A 23,150-nucleotide genomic window follows, 5' to 3' on the forward strand; every position below is an offset into this window, starting at 1 on the left:
ATGTCAAACATGAGCATGGTCACCAGGTTCTTCCTCTCAGGCATTCCTCATGCACCGACCCTAGACACCATGCTCTTTGCCATCTTCCTAGTGATCTACATTCTCACTGTGCTGGGAAACCTTCTCATCCTGATGGTGATCAGGATGGAGTCCCACCTCCACACACCCATGTACTACTTTCTCACCAACCTCTCCTTTATTGACATGTGGTTCTCCACAGTCACGGTGCCTAAAATGCTGATGACCTTGGTGTCCCCAGAGGGCGGGGCTATCTCCTTCCACAGCTGTGTGGCACAGCTCTACTCCTTCCACTTCCTGGGTAGCACTGAGTGTTTCCTCTACACAGTCATGTCCTATGATCGCTACCTGGCCATCAGTTACCCACTCAGGTACAGCAGCATGATGAGCGGGACAGTGTGTGCCCTCCTGGCTGCTGGCACCTGGCTCACTGGTTCCCTGCACTCTGCTGTCCAGACTGCACTGACTTTCCGTTTGCCCTACTGTGGACCCAACCAGATCCAACATTATTTCTGTGATGCTCCTCCCATCCTCAAGCTAGCCTGTGCAGATACCTCCGTCAATGAGATGGTCATCTTTGTGAACATCGGGGTGGTGGCTTCGGGTTGCTTCCTTCTAATTTTGCTGTCCTATGTGTCCATTGTCTCCTCCATCCTGAGGATCCGCACTTCAGAGGGCAGACACAAAGCCTTCCAGACCTGCGCTTCGCACTGCATCGTGGTCCTCTGTTTCTTTGGCCCTGGTCTCTTCATCTACCTGAGGCCAGGCTCCAGGGATGCTGTGGATGGAGTTGTGGCCGTTTTCTACACTGTGCTGATACCCCTACTCAACCCTGTTGTATACACCCTGAGGAACAAGGAGGTGAAGAAAGCACTGGTCAAACTAAAATATTTGTCAGTGTTTACTCGGAGTAAATAATCAAAAAAAGAAGAATATGCTTAATGTCTTCAAAATCTCTGGTTAAATTATGCTTTCAATGAGGTCATGAGACTTTGAAAGAGTACTTCAAATGTCGAGTCCTCATTTCTAATGAAGCAACTGATAATTTTTCCATTCCTTGGTAAACACTTGTAAGAATCCCAAAGCAAACCCCTGTGAACATGATATCTTAGCAGAAGGCTCATACTACTGCTTTGCTTTTGTGTTCTGAAGAAATCATCAGAAAAATAACTTAATTTTGCTACCTATACTAACATTTTCCAGAATTGCAATCCAGTGTCATATTTTGCAGGTTGATTTATTGGATTGAAATAAGATTTTGGAAATCTCCTTCTTTGTATGTCTTATTCATTTCTTAATAAAAATTATATATAATACAGTCCACTAAAAGACATAATATGAAGAAATAGACATTTTAAAAACAACCCTTGACAAAGCAGTTTTATTTCCCCTACTGCCTTTATTTCCTTTCATGAGCTAAAACTATTGTAGATCTTTACTTTTTTAATACTATGACAAGCTTTGAGAGTTTTGTCCATGAATGTGACATATATGTTGCATGTTTCCTATTGGTCACTAATAATAGCTGTATGCTGTCCTGTCATGCAAAATTCCTGACATTTTGTCCAAATTCAAAGTGTCCATTTCAGAAAATTTAAATTTTATTCCTTAAAAAAAGAGAGAGAAATTAAGTGTAAAATATAAAACAAATATCCTTAGAGAAAAAGAATCAAAGGTATTCATTGAGTTTATTCTCCAATTTATACAGATTTTTGTATAAAGACGCCAGTTCTGCAAGCCACATTTATGTGGCTTAAAGTATAAAATGCTTAGAAGCACTGAGCTGAACTCCTGGAACCCTGTGACAGAAAAGGGGTCAAGACTGAGCTGGTGAAACTCCACATAAACAGCTGATCTGAACAAGACGGAGCCATTGGACCCTAGACTGATCACTGGGAGGCCAGCATGGGACTGATCCAGACTCCCTGAATGTGGGTGTCAGTGAGGAGGCCTAGGTAATCTATGGGGCCTTGGGTAGTAAATCAGAAATTACCCCTGGTGTACAAACGGACTTTGGGTGCCCAGCCCACAATGAGGGATGCTCTCTCAGCCTAGACTCTTCGGGGAAGGCCTAGGCCCTGACCTGAATGAAATGACAGACTCTGGAGATTCCCCCATGGAGGGCCTCACCCTCCCTGGAGAAAAAAGTAGGGATGGGTGGCAGGGGGAGGGGAGGCAGTGGCAGGGAAGGAGGGGAGGGGGAGAGGGAGCTGGGAATGACATATGAAGTAAGTTTGTTTCTAATTTAAATTTTAAAAAATGCACTTTGGATACTTTCTGAGAGGTATGATTTGCACCATAACCCTTCCAATCAATTGTCCACAAATACACATATGAAGAAAGTATGAATTGCATTTCCTAAAAATGTTTCATTTATATGCTATGCATTCTCTTAACACAATACTTGCCACCCTTTCTAACAGATGAGGACAGTGAGCTGGAAAACTAATATGAAAGTTACCCAGACTCCTAATATTTGTTCCAACTGCATTTCAGAGGTGTTGGAGAAAGAAAAGCCTTCTGTCCTAGCTTGCAGTAGCTTCCTTGAGTAAGCTGTGATACTGTGCTGAGAAGAAAATCCTACTAACTCAGGCAGCCTAGCACACAACACTCATAAAGCTGTAACCTACGCACAAGGTTGTGCAATGACAAAGGCCCACTATAGAACTCACCTCATTTTGCAAAGCTGAAAACCAATGATCATAAGTACTCACCACTGGCCTGACTTTGACCATAATTCAGAATTTCTACCATTGTACTGTTTTTTATTTGGTTTTGTTTTTCCATCTCTGTTTATGAGATAACATCTCACTGTGTGGCCCAGGTTGGCTTTGAACTTTCAGTTCTCCTGCTTCAGTCTGCTAGTTACAGCTATGCACCACACAATGTGCTCAATGATAGCTGTTAATACGTACATAACACTCTCTTTGAAATCTCCCCATAGTTTACCAAGAAGAGAATAAGGCATGCTTCTGTTTTTTCCACAATGTAAAAAGTGTTACATCACACTGCTTTATACTAAACCTCTTTTTTTAATTTTAATGTTTTTATCCATTTTACATACCAACTACAGTTTCCCCTTCCTCACTTCCTCCTTCTCCACCCCCCATCTCCACCCAACCCCCCCATCTACTCCTCAGAGAGGCTAAGGCCTCCCATGGTGAGTCAACAATCCCTGGCACATTAAGTTGAGTCAGGACCAAGCCCCTTCCCCCTGCATCAAGGCTGAGCAAAGTGTCCCACCATATGGAATGAGCTCCAAAAAAGCCAGCTCATCTACCAGGGGATAGATCTTGGGCCCAGGGGTCTCACAAACAGATAAGGCTACACAACTATCACCCACATGCAGAGGGCATAGGTCTGTCCCATGCAGGCTCCCCAGCTGTCAGTGTAGAGGTGTAGAGTCCTTGAACTGCTTTGTCTTGTTGACTCTGTCCTTTGCCTTACAGAAGCCTCTCAGTTTTAGGAGATCCCATTTATTAATTGCCAGTCTCAGTGTCTGTGCTACTAGTGTCCTGCTAGCCCAGGTCAGCTGCCTCTGTGAATGCCCCTTCTTGCTTATGTAATCCATCCTCCCTCTCTTTAACTGGACTCCTGGAGCTAGGCCCAGTCCTTGGGTGTGGATCTTTGCATCTGCTTCTATCAGTTACTGGATGAAGGTTCTATGATGACAATTAGAGTACTCACTAATCTGATTGCAGAAGAAGGCCAGTTCAGGTACCCTCTCTGCTCTTACTAGGAGTCATAGCTGGAGTCACCCTGGCGGATTCCTGGGAATTTCCCCAGCACCAGTTTTCTCCCTCACCCCATAATGGCTCCGCTATCAAGGTACCTCTTTCATGCTCTCCCACTCTGTCCCTCCCACAACTCGACCATCGTATTCCCTCATGTTCTTGTCCCCCATTCCCTCCCCTCTACCATGCCCCAAGCCCCAGTTTACTCAGGAGATCTCATCTATTTCCCCTTCCCAGGGCAATCCAGGTGTCTCTCTCAGGGTCCTCTTTGTTACCCAGCTTCTCTGGAGCTATGGATTGTAGTCTGGTTATCCTTTACTTTACACCTAGCATGCATTTATGAGTGAGTACATACTGTCTTTCTGGGTCTGGGTTACCTCACTCAGGATGATTTTTTTCTAGTTCCATCCATTTGTCTGCAAATCTCATGATATTGTCTAAAGCCTATACCAAACCTCTTAAAGCAGCCCAGTTGGAGCCGCCCTCTGATCCACCCATAGGGGCAAGCAATCTCAGCCTTCTGCCCACTTAGATGCAGGTCCCTGTCCACTAATATACCTATCATGGACATAAAGAGAAATGTAGAATGCTTTAGTTTTTGTCTCTAGTGACCAATTTTTCTCTCCTTAGAATTAAAAGATTCAAGCGCAATGTAATTTGCAGTACAAATAAAAAACGGTGGATTTAGGGCATACCATATAAACTTTATGAATGGTGTGTGAAATTTTCATTAAACTCCATATGGTTAACATATGCCTTTGTTATTTATATGTGCAAATCATCACCTTTCCTAGCTGGGGCTGACTAACCGCCTCACCTCATCTTTGCAGGATGCCGTCGGTTTACCATGCCATCTCATATGCGCTTTGTAACATTCTAAAATCCACCTTTTTTTCATTGCTCTCTGTGTCTTCAATTCCTGAGACTTAGATGTCACTTAATGAAAATAATTGATGAAATTGTTGCATTGATTAATTACTAAGAAAATGGGGCTGCACTGACCAACACAAGTATCTATCAGCACTGGGATTATTATTATAAAATTTATGCTAACCTTAAGGATTTGAATCCCTTAATATTATCCACTTATTACTTATACTTATTCTTTCAAATTGCTTATTAGCTCAGAACATGCTATTTCAGAAAAATCGATCAGATAGGTTGTAAACACACCCATACCATATTTTAGAAATGGATTTACCTGAAAATGATATCCCTGGTTACAAGAATCTATGACTACTTTTATAGTCTCATGCTTCAAGAACTGCTGATTTAAGAAAAAGGTTCAAGAAAATGGATGAAAATATGGTATAATATAATCAAAGATTATCCAAAGTTTCACCATTGCAGATGTGGAATGCAAGCAAACATCAGATGCAGTGTCGTTGTCTTAATTTTCTTCTAAAATTTTCCTGTGAAAGCAATACTGATAGATCTTTAGAGCACTAATAAGGACACAGATTTTCAAAACTAAGTTATCCTGATAATGTTAATTTTATTAGTTAAACAATCAGTCGTTTTGCTTTTCAGAGCTTTTAACAAACTTACTTTCCATCTCTCTTCATTTCGTTCATTTATCCTTTACTCCATTTTCAGTCACATGAAAATATCACATCTGAAGAGGGTTGTACATGGAAATCATGCATTTCAGGTTATATTTTCTTGAGGCAGTAATGACAAGAGAAAATTAAATTGCTGTGTATATAAATAACATATACATGCAAAATCCGTATTCACATATGTAAGCATAACTATACAAAATATCTTCTTTTTTTGGTGATTAAGTTGTTCACTTATATTGCCTTGACATGTAAAAAAGTAGTGCCTGGAAGTTTTCTAAAAGCAGCATAGAATAAAAGATAATACTACTGCTTTGGTACCAGATAGTGTGGGATGAAAGCTTAACTATATTCCTTACCTATCATGCCCATTTAGATGACAGAACCTATCAGAACACCTCCTAAATGTTAACCTGAGATAATCCAGGTAAAGTATATAATATATCACAATTTCAATACTGTTTATGGTTTCCTTTTTAAATGCTAATTTGATATATCTTAATGTTACATAAATTTCATTTATAGTTAAATCCATTGCAAAGTTAATAAATATGGGTATATAAAATAAATATAATTAACTGGACATAAAAATGGCTGAATTGAGTCAGGTATGGTGGCACAGGCCTTTAATACCAGCACTTGGGAGGCAGAGGCAAATGGATCTCTGTTAGTTTGAGGACATCCAGGTCTGCAATTAGAGTTAGGACAGCCAGGGCTGATGCACAGAGAAACCTGTCTTGTGAAACAACAAAAGGAAGGAAGAAATAAAGGAAGGAAGGAAGGGAGGGAGGGAGGGAGGGAGGGAGGGAGGGAGGGAGGGAGGGAGGAAAAGAAGGAAGGGTTTAAATGTTTATTAAGGCCGTTAATCAGTAATTAAAAGAACTTATGTTTCTGTCTCTTTAAAAATACTGTTTCACTAATACATTGAACTATCCATGATCATCTAGGGTAAAGACAATTTTGTTATGTTGCATAATCTTTTATATATGCTTGAATTCAATTTGAAAGTATTTTAATGAACATTTTTGAATCTCTGTTCAACAAGAATATTGGACTACAGTTTTTTCTTTTATTTTTTAATGTGTTTACCTGGTTGGGGTATAACAATAATATTGGTTTTACAGAATAAAACCAATTCTTGTCTTTTTAATAATTTAAGAAGTGTTGGTCACAGATCTCTTTGAAGTCTGGTAGAATATTGCTTAGAATCCATCTGAATCTGGGCATTTTTTAGTCCAATGCCTTTTACTCCTGTTTTGAACTCCTTTTATTATGGGTCTGTTTAGTTGTTGGTGGTTTGAATGTTTCTGGAAATTCATCTATTTCTTATAGATTATTTTAACTTAATTAAGTATAGTTTTGTAGAGTACTCATAATATTTTAAATTTCTTTCGTGTCTGTCATAATGTTTCTCTGTTCATTTCTGATTCTTCTAATTGGAATGATATCTCTCTTTTGGTTAGCCAGGCCAAGGGTCTGTCAATATTGTTTATCCTTCATTTTACCAGCTCTTAGATTTGTTGATTCTTTGTGTTGTTTTCTTTATTAGTATTCATTAAGTTCTGTTCTGTCTTCTTATCTGCGGGATTTAGACATGGTTTAGTTTTGTTTTCCAAATTCTTGAGTTGTGTCATCAAGTCATTTATTCCTGCTCTCTGAATTTTTCTCCTTTTAAAATTATTTCTATTTTCTTTCTTCCTCTGCTTTTTTCTCTGACTCTACATATTTTTTACTCCAATGTATTTTTAGATTTTATTAATTTAGACACTTAGAGCTTTAAATTTCCCTCCTAAGACAGCTTTTATGGTGTCCCAGGAGTACTGTTTGTTGTTTTCATTTTTGTTTAATTCCACGTTTTATATCTTATTTTACCCATTCATCACTCAATGATGTGATATTCAGTCTCCATGGGTTTGTGTAGCTATTAGAGATTCTTTTTATCCTCTACTATTGATCCAAACCTTGTGAGCAGAGAGGAAACATAGAGTTATTTCATTTACCTGTATGTGTTGAGATTTGTTTTGTGGCCCAGTACGTGGAGGTTATGAGGAATTTAGCAGTCTGCGCCTGTGTATGTTCTGTTTGACATGAGCTAGGCCTGGGAATGTTGGGGGGTCTATTTTCCTAGTTTTTAAAAGAAGTATGTTGAGATCTTATATTTTTACTTTTCTGCTTTCTAGTAAAAGCATCATTGGCCCGTCTTTGTAAATAGAGATAATCCTACACCAGGGTGGCTGTAGTTTTCTGTACTTGTGAATTTTTGAGTTTGTAACAGAAGGTATCCAGAAAGTTTGCCAGTTTCAAGTCTGAAGAGGGGAAAGGATCCTGCAGAATGCACAAGACGAAGTTCGAGTCATCGGTAATAGAGGATTGAGTGAGTTTCCTATACACAGTCATGTTCCATGATCACCCCTTGCTCATTGTTCCCCATTCAGGTACAGTAATATGATGAGTGCTGGCACTTGGTTCAGTGGGTTCCTGACTCTGTTGTCTGAACCACACTGGTTTTCTGTTGTTCCAACAGTGGACACAGACAGATCTACTGATACTTCTGTGATGTGCTGCCCATCCTCAAGCTGTTTTATATATACACAGATGCCTTCACTTCTTTTCTTAAGGCAACACAAGTTCATTATCTTGATAATTCTGGGGAACAGAAACATGAATAAACCAGGCATTCAGCAGTTGGTACACAGAATTAATTTCTTCTGGGAATTCTAGAAGACCATTTCTTTACTTGCCTTTCCCATATTCTAAAACTGATCTAGAGTCCTTCATTTGAGACCCTTTGATTTTTCCAGGCCTTGCCTTATTGTGATATCCCTTGCTTATGACTTTGAAATTTTCTCTTACGCCTTCTGATGACATTGGGTTACTACATGAAGTCCTTTATGATTAATCCAGGACAGATGTTTCATTTAAGTAACGTACTCATATTAACAAAAATCCCTTTTCCCTATAAAGTAAACCATTCAAAGGTTTTGATGATTAGGAAATAGACTAATATTCATCATAAAAATGTGAATTGCGGTAGCATTATCATCTACACTTTTTATATGAATGAAATGGGGAAGTTCTCAAAAACCTCGGTAACACTGCGAAGTGATCAATTAACATTAATATTCTGAATTAAACTTCTTAAATATAATATTTTACCTTTTTTTGAGATTTTCATAAATGAATACATGGAATTTGGACCACGTTTACACCTTTTCTATAAAATCTCTGAAGCCTCCTGGGTACCCAACACATATATCCTTTTTTCCAAGTTCATAATTTCTTATTCTCATTCTTATTAATGACTCACTGAATCTAATTAGCATTGTCCCATACCCATCTACTAGAGCATAATCCAGTTATGAGAAGCACCACCCCTAGAGAAAAATGACTCCCCTTCCTCTAGCAGGCAACAATTAATTATCAGTCACACCTCAGCTTCTGGGCTTTTATTCCCCTCCTCCCTCCACTCTGAAGTGTTGAGTAGGTGGATCTTGTGTAACTCTTGTGTTGAGAACCACTGCTGTTATGAGTTCATGAGGGAACCTCCTGACATGTCAAAAAGAGACTGATTCATCCCAAACTTCCACAACCTCCTGCTTCATCCTAAGGGTGCGCAAACTAGTCTGAGAATTAGCATCCTTAAAATTTTGAATCTCGCTGTCTGTTATAATTCTCCTTGGATAATTACTTTTCCCCAAATGTGTACTTAGCTGTGAATATGACTGGAGATCATTTACTTCACTGATTGTTTTGTATTGCACCACACTTTGTCTTACCAAAGAGAAAGTGACTTTCCTAGAGATGGAAAAAGTACCTGCCATGTTAAAGGAGAGTAGTTGACTAAGATTTTACTTTTTACTATATTTGTTATGATTCAATGTATTTGTATGTTTAATGTATTTTGATTTTAGATGTTTAATCATAATAAATATAGTAAAAAACTGGTAGCTCAATAATGCATGCTATAAATAGTTGTATATCATCAAGACCATTGCTTTGTAACACTCTACTATGTAAATATACAGGAAAATAACTTCATTCAATTGTTACATATTTGAATTGTTGAATTTTGTTCACTTGAAATGGAACATTTAGAAATATTTTATAAAATACTACATACACATATTCATACACACATACATTTAGATGTAGAATTATGCTTAGAAAGCTACATATTACATATTATTAAACTTGTTTTGAATATATTTTCATAGCTATGCATACAGAATAGCACAGAACTACTAAAAGAGTAAAAAAAAAAAGCATCTGAAGTACTACACCACAAAAAACATGACTTCTGCTAATTGCAATAATGACTTGATTATGACTTTAGAGTACATGCACAAGAGAAACGGACCCAAAAGGAGAATTCTATCATATTAGCTAGAAGAGAATTTCAACTTCTTAAGGAACGGAGATAACATCACATTTCTTTATTAGTGTTGTTTTTTAAAGATAAATCATGTGCAAATGGATAAAATAGCAAACAATGAGCACATTTATATCATGACAGAGATCTAATTGCAATGTGAAAAATTTTAGAAAATATAAGAATTGAATATTCCTGAGAAGTTGAATCAAAGTTGAATTACAATTAAATTGTATTTCTGATGTTGGAAAATGAAGTATCTTTTTACCAGTGGTTACTGGTTCTGAGAAAATGCTATTTTGTCTTTGAGTTTGACCAGTGCTTTCTTCACCTCCTTGTTCCTCAGGGTGTACACAACAGGGTTGAGTAGGGGTGTCAGCACAGTGTAGAAAACGGCCACAACTCCATCCACAGCATCCCTGGAGCCTGGCCTCAGGTAGATGAAAACACAAGGCACAAAAAAAACAGAGGACCACGATACAGTGTGACCCACATGTCTGGAAAGCTCTGTGTCGGCCCTCTGAGGTGCGGATCCTCAGGATGGAGCAGACAATGGACACACAGGATAGCACAATCAGCAGAAAGCAGCCTGAGGCCACCACCCCGATGTTCACAAAGATGACCATCTCATTGACTGAAGTGTCTGCACAGGCCAGCTTGAGGATGGGTGGCCCATCACAGAAATAATGTTGGATCTGGTTGGGTCCACAGTAGGGCAAACGAAAGTCAGTGCAGTCTGGACAGCAGAGTGCAGGGAACCAGTGAGCCAGGTGCCAGCAGCCAGGAGGGCACACACTGTCCCGCTCATCATGCTGCTGTACCTGAGTGGGTAACTGATGGCCAGGTAGCGATCATAGGACATGACTGTGTAGAGGAAACACTCAGTGCTACCCAGGAAGTGGAAAGAGTAGAGCTGTGCCACACAGCTGTGGAAGGAGATAGCCCCACCCTCTGGGGACACCAAGGTCATCAGCATTTTAGGCACCGTGACTGTGGAGAACCACATGTCAATAAAGGAGAGGTTGGTGAGAAAGTAGTACATGGGTGTGTGGAGGTGGGAATCCAACCAGATCACCATCAGGATGAGAAGGTTTCCCAGCACAGTGAGAATATAGATCACTAGGAAGATGGCAAAGAGCATGTTGTCTAGGGTCGGTGCATGAGGAATGCCTGAGAGGAAGAACGTGGTCACTAGGGTCACATTTGACATTTCTTCTACCCTGGAACATTCTCCCTATAGAGATATAACAATCACTCAGACATTAGCAAATAATTACCTGTTTCATAATATTAGATTTTATGTTATTTCATTTAGGTCTCCTTTAGTGATAGTGGTGAAAAGACTAAGCACCTCTCTCACATACAGGCCTAGGAATACAAACAGTGCCATATACAAATGCATACAAGAAGAAAAGCTCACAGGAAAATGTCTTTGTTTTAGTTTTATTTGGGTAGATCATGATTTCCCACAACTACATAAAACATACAAATATGTCATTCTCAACATTTTGTGGGTCAGGCCTGCTATATTGTAACTCACAGATCTTAAAACTCAGGGTCCAAACCAGTTAGTTATATAATCTTACCTGAGGTTCAGAATTTTATTCTAAGCTAGTACAGTTTCTGATAGAATTTAGTTTTTTACAGTTTTATATCTGAGCTTCTGAGCTTCTCATGTGTTTAATGGTTCTTAGCAGATTCCATTACTTCTGACTTCTAGAAGTCACTGGAAGAGCTACCCAATTCTAGGTACCTATCGTTGACACAATATGGCATGTAATTTTTCTGTTTCCTGGAGAGTAACTTTCCATAAAACTAAGTGTGATCAATGAAAGAGGCAGTCCCCAGCCATGTTCATATCTAGGTACCTATTTGGGGAAATGTGATTAGTCAGGGAGGATGTACTAATTTGTAGCAATCATGGAGTCTGTCTAGAGTTCTACCCATTAAAATCCATTTTCTCCTTTGGATTCCCACAGAATCTTGGAGAATCAAAAAAAAACTTGCCAACATTAATAAATATCGTTGAAGTCCATGGCATATTTCAACCATTTGATAGGAGTTGTGTTATTTAACAACACTCATACTGTCTTCCTGACAGAAAGATGCAAGCAAAGATTGGCATGCAGTCTCTACTCGGTAAATGACAGTGGACCATACAGTACTGAGGTCTGCTGAAATACTGCAGAATTGCCTCTTCTGGATCTTAGAAAAGGAGTATGTCAGTTCTATTGGAATCTCAGAAACCCCCCAGTTTGACAGGAAGTTATTAACGGCTTTGTTCCTGCCCGTTCAGTGGCGCCCCATTACTGCATGCTTCTCATCGAGTCTCCCTAGAGTCTCCAAGTCACCTAAGAACACCAGATGCCCCACTACACGGTAGGATCACCTACAACAATTCCTCTGTCCAGAAAAAAAAAGCTTCATACACATTAGCTCCCTGATTCCTCCCTATGTATGTTTTATTAAGAAGATCAGATTCGTATGTGCTCTCTCAACCACAAAGTGCTGATACTCATACTTTATATTAGGTTTCTGGTTGCTTTCTGATACTGAATTTGTTAGAGACTGTATTTTATCCACACTCTCTTTCCTCATAACCCTCAAATGAAACACTGCTTTCACAGAAGGAAATAATTATGTCAAGTCTGTGCTTCTTACTCAACACCTATGACTTAAAATTGAAGTCAATGCCATCAGAGAGATCCCCATATCACTCACTAGTGGTAATACTATGTATGGCTAGGACCGAAGTGATCATTTTTACTTGATTCAAAACATTTTCTAGAACTAAGAATTGTTTTTTAGTTTAATTGTTTTAACTTTACTGTGTTGTGAGTTGACTTGTGAAACCATTTTCCACTAAGAAAGAATAAAGCATGTGCTCTTAGAAGATTCAGGATTAAATTCATCTTATATGTAAAAAGTGTGGCTTCAGTGACAAGAAAGTTGTTTTCACAAATATGAGAAAAAATAGTAGAAACCAGATTATTGAAGTTACCATAATGACCATAAGGACCCCCCTCAATCAAGGAAATGGAGCTATGAAATATCTACTGCGGCAACAGGACCCAATCACAGAGAATATATATTTAGAGTTGATAGAAAAGAAAATGTCCATGAGGAGAAGTGCAAGGTAGCCTGAGCCTTGAGCAGGAACCTCAACCAGGAAGACTGGTATTTAAGTTACAAGGCTAATGTAACAACATCACTATTACTTGAAATCATGCAGTTACTGCATCTATCTATTGGCCATCTATCCATCTTCCTATGTACCTATCTAATGAGACAGACTAAGAAGTTAAAATTAGGATGAAGCTGAAGAATTTACAAATATCCTTGATGAAATATTTATACTAAAAGAAAAAAGTAACTGAATGGAAGACAAGTTAAATTCACTCAAGAACATCTATGGAGTGTGATTCATTGTAGTAGCCAAGCATACCTGAGCTTTTCCAAAAATGTCCCACCTTCTAACATGATATGGACAAGCACTAATTTTCAGGTTATAATATAAAGAGACACTCTGAGATAAGAAAAGGGTGTTCCTTTCTAATTAAAAGTCAAGCTAATTATGTCACAGGCTAGAAACCAGCATGACTAAATGTTCAGGAGCTTACCTTGGTTTCATGTCTCAAGGGATAGGATTGCTCTTGGGTTTCCAGGTTCCCTTGATGAGCAAAACTACATCAGCAACATGAAGGAAAGGCTTTTCATAAACATGCATATCTCTCCTCAGAATATCCCATGTCTTGCTGGATCTTTTTGTCGCGTCTGCTGCGCGGCCTGTGTCCGAGAACGTGCGGAGGGTGTCGGGGATTGACAACACAGAGACTCGTTCAACGATGTAAAGAAAACTTTAAGCAGGCCCCAAAAAGGTTCAAGAAAACTTCCTAAGAAAGGCTCCCACCAGAGAAGCTTCTGCTCTCTCCTCTACCCTGGCTGGTTCTGCTCTGACCCCAGAAACTGATCTGGGCGTGGCAGAAGAGGCGGTTAGTCTCTGGACAAGGTCGAGCTCAGGGTGGTTTCTGCGGGCAGGCCTTTTCCAGGAACTTAATGCCCCCAGGCATTGTATTGTTTTTAGTAAACATTGTCTTACAGCTGCCTACTCCCAGGCAGAAGGGGAAGTGGGTCTCTGCTCAAGGTCTGGTGTTCCCACAATTCACCCCTTTTTATTTTTAAATGAGGCACTCCTGGCTTAGGTCAAGTAGGGTCACCCTCCCTTTCCCGTCCTTGGGGGACCTTGAACCCCTGTCTTAGGCGGGAGGGGTCTTCCCCACAGGTGGCCCGTCATCAGAGCACCCCAACTTAAAATCATCTGTAACCAACCTTCATGGCTATCGGGATTGCCATGGGCTAGGCTAAGCAATACTTGGTTACGGATCTCTTGCCTCTGGAACAAGGCACGTTTGAGCTCGGCATAAAGCCAGAATGCCTACCGCCACTGCCACCATTTCCAGGACCCCCATTGACATAGCGCCTCTCCATCACCGTACCCATCACCAGATCTGGGCCATAACATTCTACCAGCCTTCGTCTGTTACAAGGGTAACCCACATGTGATTTACATTCTGTTACAAGGGTAACCCGCATGTGATTTACATTTACAATTTGATAAAGTTTACAATTGTTCCAAGATCTGCTCAGGAAAGCATTTAGAAAGTGCACTTGCACAGATACATTAGGTACAATCATTGATGTTACACATGTAGCATTATGAAAAATATGAACAATAGGCTTGTTGCACTATCCACAGAGCACCAATTTGTTCCTGTGGTGATGCAGTTTGTTGATTTAATGTCAGCTGATTATGCGACTTGAGTCAAAGTCTCCTTTTTGTCGCATTAGTACAAGTTGCATCTCTCTAGAAAAATACACTGGCCTAGTCGTAATTCCAGAAACAGGAACCATCAAGTCTGATATTTCAAGTGACCATGTCCTGTTCAATTACTTAAAAGAGGCTTTTGCCCCTCATCACAGTCCATACCAATGTCCAAGTGTTTTAAATGGGTCCTTTTTTTTCTGTTGGCTTCACGATGAAAACTCATGGGTCCGGAAGGTTGATGCAGCAGGTCTGTTGAGAAACTGGAAATCTCGAACTGACTGTTTTATTTCTTTCTCGGGCTGTAGATTTGATGACATCAAGGGTCAGGAACACTGATTTAGGAGATCTCGAACTGGCTTGAGCAGGCTTCCACGGTCTCAGGTCCAGTTTTTCTCTGCTCCATGCCGAAGCTTTTATTCTTTTCCTACAAGAAAACACAAACATGCCCTCGACCCCAAATTAGGGTCTTCTCCACTGTTTAGTGCATGCATGTCTCCATTTGACCTGAGCAATGGTTGCTCAAGTTCCATCATGCCAGAATCTGTCTGAAGCTCACTGGCATTCACATTATAAAATTTTTGAATGAGGAGTGTATTATTTGATGAGTCATGTGGGGACTGGGGACATTATTCCCCCTTTTTTATTTTCTAAAAAAATTTTTTGAACTGTTGAAGCTGGACCATAATAGTAGAAGGATTTGTCTACCCTCCTTGGTTAACTATCTAGATAAATTTAGATTATTTGTAGATGACCATTAAAAAGGACATATCCATTAAATAGTTCCCAAAAACTTCTGAAAATCACTCAAAGATTGTAAACTATACTGTGTCCAAATAACTTTTGAAAATTATTTGAAGTCTGTGAGCAGTCTTTCCCAATCTAACCTGTAGAGCTCTCACTAGCTGACAAGGCCTCATTTGTATCTTAAATTTTTCTGTTAAAACATTAACAGACTGGCTGGATGTTCCTTTTGTCTATATTTAAAGCAATCTAGGTAGCTTCTTAACTATTTTTGAAGGGATTTAAGTATCCTTTTAATCATATAAGCAGTTCACACTCATGCATTCACAATCACATTTCATACATACCGGTGTGGCCACACCATACATTCAGAACATACATGCATCTTTCAGTCATCCTTTTTCCCTAGGTCATGATTAGTCTGTTGCAATGAAGCTTCCTTAATTGATATCTATGTAAAAGAACAATTCCAGCCAATCCATGAACTAAAAGGGTTAAAAAGTCCTGTATGTTCTTCATCATTCCTCCATTTGAGCTACAGTCATGGGGTACAGCTGTACCTACTCCTTGTAACTGTAGATGCAAGGTAGAGAGGCCAAGCTTTTGGCCAAAAGTTTTTAGAGATGACTCACAAAATAGAATTTAAATGTAAACTACAATTTTTCATTCCATATACCTTTGTCTTTTTCTTTTTCTTTACTTAATACCAGTACCTCTTTACTGTTACAAAATTTTTTGTTTCACCCATTTTTTTTTAAATCAGGGTTTCTCTGTATTGTTTGAGGCTGTCAGTCCAGCCTGGCCTCGAACTCACAGAGATACGCCTGCCTCTGCCTCCCCCAAGTGCTGGGATTAAAGGCGTGTGCCACCACCGCCCAGCTTGTTACCAATTTTTTTTTCTGTATTATTTGGAGGCTGTCTTGGAACTTGCTCTGTAAACCAGGCTGGCCTTGAACTCAAGAGATCTGCCTGCCTGTGTCTCCCGAGTACTGGGATTAAAGGCGTGTGCTGCCAACGCCCGGCTATTCACCCATTTTCAATCCAACTTTCAACCCAGGATGTTCCCTCATAAAGGCGTGTTGGGATTAAAGGCATATGCCACTGGGATTAAAGGCGTATGCCGCTGGCAATCTCTTGGGTTTCCCTACTTCTTGACCCTGGTATCAGGCTTAGGAGGGGGAAACTCAGAATGTCTAGTTTCTGACTTTTTAATCTCATTGGTGGCAGCCGCTCCCAATGTATTATTGGTGTTTTAAAATTTGATGAACAGGGAGCTGGAATGACTAACTGGCATCAACATGGGGGGGAATACTCACCAACGCCCATATTTCCCTTACCTGAGTGTTCAGCAATGGTTGGATCATCTTTATCATGGTGAGCATTCCTAGTATCCGGAGTAGTATTGGGGTCGACATGCCTGATGCACCGTTCGGGGACCCAAATGGGCTTCTCACTTCCTGGAGGGAAAACACAAACAGCCCCTCAGACCCTAGCTAGTAGGGGGGGTGGGTGGCTGCCATTTTCCTGTAATTAAGTCCTTCCATCTGACCCATCCCAAGGACTGGGAGGGTTTGTTCCAATGTCTCTCCATAGCAGACAAATTATTACGGTCTATGGTCAAAAAATTTAAAATGTAAAGTATGGTGGATAACTGAATATTGGGGAGGTAACATACTCCCCTTTTTTATTTTCTTAAAATACTGTTTGAGAGTGGCATGGGTGCGCTCCACAATAGCCTGTCCCGTGGGGTTGTGAGGAATACCAAAAGAATGGACAATGTGATGTTCCCTGCAAAAGGCAGCAAAGCGATTGCTGGCATAGGCAGGGCCATTGTCCGTTTTTAGGGCATCAGGAACGCCCATGTAGGCAAAGGCCTGCAGGCAATGAGAAATAACATCTTTAATCTTCTCTCCTGAGTGGAGAGAGGCAAAAATCAGTTTAGAATATGTATCCACCGAAACATCCATGTATTTTAATTTCCTTGCCTGCGGCAGGTGAGTGACATCCATTTGCCAGAGATGGTTGGCCCTGAGGCCCCGGGGATTTACCCCCTCATTGGGAAAATTATGATAAGGGGCACAATCAGGGCACTGAGAGGTAATCTGTGTCGCTATGGATAAGGGGCATCCAGTGTGAAATTTAATGGAGCGGGCATTTAGATGATACCGCTCATGGAGCTGGTGGGCAAGCTGCTCCTGAGTAAATAAGACCCTAGGGCGGGTCAAGGAGTCAGCAATTTCATTGCCCTGGGCAAGGGGTCCTGGAAGGTTAGTATGTGCACGAATAAATCCCACATAAGCAGGGTGGATGCGCTGCCAAATAAGATGTTGGAGCTGAACTAATAAGGAACGAACCTGGGAGGTTGGAAGAACATATGGAGAAGTTTCTAAAGGTCTAACAATGTTGGCAACATAAACACTATCAGTATATAAATTAAAGGGCTCTCCCTCAAACATTTGGAAAGCCATCAAGCAAGCAAACAACTCGGCGGCTTGTGCTGACATCTGCCCTATGGGTACCCTCTTCTGCACCTGAGAAGAAACCACCACCGCGAAACCCTTGGAGGAGCCGTCTGTAAAGACTGAGCGAGCTCCAACTAGAGGGTTCTCCTTTAAAATCTTGGGAAAGATCACAGGGTGTTTTTTGAAAAAAGACATCAAGGGGCTGTTGGGATATTGGTTATCAAACTGAGCGCCTGTAGATGTAATAAACAGGGTCCACCCATCATGGAAGATCTGTAGATGTTCCACCTCCTCCTTACCATAAGGAAGGATAATTTTATCAGGACTCTTTCCAAAGGTTTGAATGCTAAACTTGTGCGCCTTCCACAACAATTGTAAAATGAGATCATAGTAAGGGGTCACTACCTTCTTAGGGGATGCTGACAAATGTACCCAATAAATAGGACCAGTCTGCCAAAACACGGCAGTGGGCGAAAAGCTAGATGACAGTACAACCAGAACAAGGGGCTGCCCATAATCTATACGCCGAAGGTGGGCTTGCTCTATACTTCTTAACAACAATTGTAGGGCTTCCCTGGCCTCTGGGGTAATCTGTCTAGGGGACGTTGGAGCAGGATCCCCAGGAAGAATATCATAAAGCGCTTTAAGAGCCCCTGTTTTAATAGAAAGAGAAGGACGAAACCATTGCACCTCTCCCAAAAATCTCTGCCAATCATGAAGAGTTTTTAAATTTGAACAATCGATCTGGAGTCTTTGTGGCCGGAGGCCAGTTTGTTGAATTTGATGACCCAAATAAGTATAAGGGGGTCTCTTTTGGATCTTTTCAGGAGCCAAAATAAATCCTCGGGCCTCCAGAAGCTCCTGTAGCTCTGCAAAGGCTATGTAACATTGTCTTTCTTCGGCTGCGGCCAAAAGAATATCATCCATGTAGTGGATAATGTAAAGGTCAGGGAACTTACGTCTGAGGGGATCTAAACAGGCAGCTACATAAATCTGGCATATAGTTGGACTATTAGCCATCCCTTGGGGGAGCACCACCCATTGGTTTCCACTTAAAAATTCCCAAAGCATAAGTGGGCATCACTTGACTGCTTTCTGTAGCTGCATGCCATTGTTTCTTAAACCATCTGTTGTCATCAATTCAATCATCCAACATCCCTAACATTTGTGTAGTTTTTAGGGTTCCAGGGAATCCTACCAATTGATTCCAATGTGAGTACACATCCTAACACTCGAGATTTACTAACTTTCAGATAATTAATAGTTCAACGTTTTAGCATCTTCAGACACAGCATAGCTGATACACTTAGGAACTCTCAGAGACTGTGACAGCATGCATAAGAAAGACCTCCTGAGAGGGAAAAGTGGACACAAAGTCCCACATCTAACCACGGAGGTATTTGTAATTAATAGCTTTGGTGAAAAGGAATATCAATTTTCTCTAATGGAATGTCACTGGGTGTATCAGCAACACAGCAGGGCAGGCTCCATATCCAGAAGTAACTCTCCAACACAAAATGGACTGCATTTTTTCATGTGATTTGTTTTCTTTTGATGTATTTTTTTTTTGTCTTGTTGAAGATTTTCATTTGTTTGTTTAGGTCCTTGTTTTCTTTTGGTTTTATTTTTTGTTCTTGTTTTAAGAGAGAGAACTTAGAGCTGGATAAGGAAAGGAGGAAAGATTTGGAGGAGGGGAAATAGTCTGATTAAAATGTAATTATAAAATTTTTAATATATTTTAAATTGAATAAAATTTAATGAAGTTTGATGTTGCAAGATATTCTCCCTTTTAGATCTTTATCATGCCAAGAATGAGTAATTTTTTTACATAATTAAAAATTGCAACTACAATTATTTCACTAATTACAATGTTTTGTATCAGATATATTCACATATATTCTTGTTTGTTTTAGATTCATTACATTCTGGCTAATGAAAGTGAAATAAAAACTTTGCATTATATGGCATAATAAATTTGGTCTGCGGCATAACTTGTCTGATTAGCCTCTTTTGGTTGTTTGTTTCAAAATAGCACTATCTAAATAAAACTTACAGAGATTACCAAAACAAGCAATCAAACTGAACAGGGTGTCTTTTATGTCTACATTTTGAGGTGAAGACAAGATTCATTCTTTGTTACACAAATAACTCAAAATATTTACTGAAGATGCCCTTCTTTCTCTGTTGCAAAAGAGGTTATCTTGGTCAGGTGAACATGTGCCTCTATCTTACTCTCCTTTCTCCTATATTTTTTGTTAGACCTCATACAAGCACTACTCTGAACTGCTAATGATCTTTAATGTGTTTCTTTTCAATTTGTTACATGCTGTGAATCATCTCATTTCTTCTTTTCTTTAAGGTTACCATGACAACCTGGGGTTTTTGAAATACAAAGATAGAGGCCACTGGTCTAAATCAATAGAGAACATGTGAGAGTTTAACATTGAATCCCCCAGTCCATAAGCACAATCAATCCTCCATTTCTTCGGGAATTATATTTTTTCAAAAATATTTGGTAAAATGCATTGTCATGGTCTTAGTGACTTTTATTTACATTTATACCCAGTATACTTCTTACCATGAACATTACTGACTGTTCATGCACTATAAATATTGCTTTGTGGATATCCTATGGATTATAAAGTGTTTATATGGATTCTTGACATGCAACCACTGGGTGGTAATATCTGTAACAATCACCAAGAGTTCCAGACAATGCCAAATCATTCTAGTGAGGCAAAACTACCCCTAGTTGGAAACTGTTCATTTATATATTCAATAGACACTTGATTTTTAAAAATACTTTAAAATTTATTTTTTATTTTGATGTGTATGACTATTTTGTCTTCATATGTATGTGTGTACCATATACATGCCTGATGCTTGGGGAGACCAGAATAGGGTATCAGAGCTCCTGAAACTGAAGTTATAGACTGTTGTAAGCTACCATGCGTGCTAGAAACCTACCCAGGCTTTCCAAAATCAGCAAGTGCTCTTAACCAAAGACTACTTCTCCCGTCTTAACATTTGGTGTTTTATTATATTGATTCTTATTAGACATAATCAAAATAACAGTTCCATAGTACATTTTATAAACATTTCCAGATCATCATTAAGCCATTGCTTTAAAACATACATTATGTGTTTCCACAAAAGAATTATTTCAGTCAGTTGTTGCACATTTGAATAGTTTCCTATTTTTGTCTACCAGAACATTAGCATTTCTAGAAACATAAATTTGTATAAATATATAATAATCACACATACACAGCATATATTATTATTATGAGCTTGTTTTTCATACATTAGTATTACTGTAAATACAAAGAGAACTAATAACAATAAAATGCACACTTGAAAACCACAATCTCAGATAGCATGACCTCTGATAATTGTTGCTGCTTCAGAACAGGAACTCAATGACTGCATATTCTTAAATTCATTTGCATGACAAATAAACTTTGAGGAAGCAATACATGAGCTCAGCCTAAGGAAAGGCAATTTAGCCTTCATGTTAGATCTTCTTCACATTAAATCTTGACCACATCAAAGTGTTATTTATTTATTGTTTGTCAATTTGTTTGTATGTTTCCAGACAGGGTTTCTATACGTGGCCCTGGTTGTCCTGGAATTTGGTTTGTAAACCAGGCTGACCTCAAACTCAGACATCCACCTACCTCTGGAGTTCTGGGATTAAATGTGTACATGACCGACACCACGTGGCATAACGTTATTTTTTAAGATTAAAGAAATATGTCTTTGTAAGAGAGATCATAGATAAGAGTGGAGAACATTCGACATGTATGGTGGATATAATTATAACTTCTAAAACCATTGAAAACATATAAACTGTGTAATCCTGAGAAGGTGATTTCAAGCAATGATTTATAACTAAGTTATATCATTGATATTTAAAAAAATTAATGGTGCTTGACAGTATTACTGTCATTGGGGAGATGCTGTTTTGTCTTTCAGCTTCAGGAGTGCTTTCTTCACCTCCTTGTTCCTCAGGGTGTACACAACAGGGTTGAGTAGGGGTGTCAGCACAGTGTAGAAAACGGTCACAACCGCATCTACAGTATCCCTGGAGCCTGGCCTCAGGTAGATGAAAACACAAGGCACAAAGAAACAGAGGACCACGATGCAGTGTGAGGCACACGTCTGGAAAGCTCTGTGTCGGCCCTCTGAAGTGCGGATCCTCAGGATGGAGCAGACAATGGACACATAGGACAGTGAAATCAGAAAGAAGCAACCTGAAGCCACCACCCCGATGTTCACAAAGATGACCATCTCAATGGCTGAAGTGTCTGCACAGGCCAGCTTGAGGATGGGTGGCCCATCACAGAAATAATGTTGGATCTGGTTGGGTCCACAGTAGGGCAAATGGAAAATCAATGAAGTCTGGACGGCAGAGTGCAGGGAACCAGTGAGCCAGGTGCCAGCAGCCAGGAGGGCACACACTGTCCCGCTCATCATGCTGCTGTACCTGAGTGGGTAACTGATGGCCAGGTAGCGATCATAGGACATGACTGTGTAGAGGAAACACTCAGTGCTACCCAGGAAGTGGAAGGAGTAGAACTGTGCCACACAGCTGTGGAAGGAGATAGCCCCACCCTCTGTGGACACCAAAGTCATCAGCATTTTGGGCACCGTAACTGTGGAGAACCACATGTCAATAAAGGAGAGGTTGGTGAGAAAGTAGTACATGGGTGTGTGGAGGTGGGACTCCATCCTGATCACCATCAGGATGAGAAGGTTTCCCAGCACAGTGAGAATGTAGATCATTAGGAAGATTGCAAAGAGCATAGTGTCCAGGGCTGGTGGGTGGGGAAGGCCTGAGAGAAAGAATGTGGTCACTAGGGTCACATTTGACATTTCTTCTCATCTTTTGTTTATTTCAATTTGCATATAACTGAGAACTAAGGATTACTTCTCTATTTGACCACTGTATCCGTCATGATGGATAACTATAGAGTTCACTCAGTTTTGTGCATTTCAAAGTTTCTTCGGTAAAGATGATGAAATGATTTCAGTATCTCTTTTTTCTCAAGCACAGGCATGTAGAAAGAGACACAGAAATATTCACACTCCAAAAAGACAGAGAGAGAAGAGAATGATGTCTTATTTTTTTCTGTTGGTTTATATTTTAGCTTCCCAATACAAATACCTGAAAGAATTTGGGAAGAAAGGCTATTGTATTTGATTGGCTGGCCCACTTTCTTTTGTGTCTCATCAAGGCACCACATCATAGTAATAACATAGCAAAATTATTTGTCTCATGACCATTATATAAAAGAAAGAAGTTTAGGAAGAATGCAGAGATCCAACAATGCTCTTCTAAGGATATTTTCTCTATGAGAAGCCCTCTTAGCTAAAAGCCACCCCTTACGGCTTCCCATTACCTGATCAAGCCTTTAACATCTGAGGGTTTGTGTGCACCCT

The 23,150-nt window shown here is 39.8% G+C and overlaps 3 protein-coding genes across 3 annotated transcripts; 1 reads left to right on the top strand and 2 right to left on the bottom strand.

The window, feature by feature from the left end:
- Nucleotides 1-936, top strand: LOC101841972 (olfactory receptor 10G7). The gene has a single exon (XM_005069386.1). The coding sequence runs from the start codon at nt 1-3 to the stop codon at nt 934-936; it is 936 nt and encodes a 311-aa protein (XP_005069443.1).
- Nucleotides 937-9,954: 9,018 nt separating this feature from the next.
- LOC101842239 (olfactory receptor 10G9-like) lies at nt 9,955-10,890 on the bottom strand. The gene is given in 3 exon segments (XM_013112884.1): nt 9,955-10,143; nt 10,145-10,407; nt 10,410-10,890. Coding segments are annotated over 3 exon segments (933 nt in total).
- A 10,763-nt stretch (nt 10,891-21,653) lies between these two features.
- LOC101825207 (olfactory receptor 10G4-like) lies at nt 21,654-22,583 on the bottom strand. Its single transcript, XM_005069261.2, has one exon. It carries the CDS (start codon nt 22,581-22,583, stop codon nt 21,654-21,656), a length of 930 nt encoding a protein of 309 aa, XP_005069318.2.
- Nucleotides 22,584-23,150: the final 567 nt, after the last annotated feature.

This window comes from Mesocricetus auratus, unplaced genomic scaffold (genome assembly GCF_017639785.1).
Source record: "Mesocricetus auratus isolate SY011 unplaced genomic scaffold, BCM_Maur_2.0 Super-Scaffold_100022, whole genome shotgun sequence".
Classification (NCBI taxonomy): domain Eukaryota; kingdom Metazoa; phylum Chordata; class Mammalia; order Rodentia; family Cricetidae; genus Mesocricetus; species Mesocricetus auratus.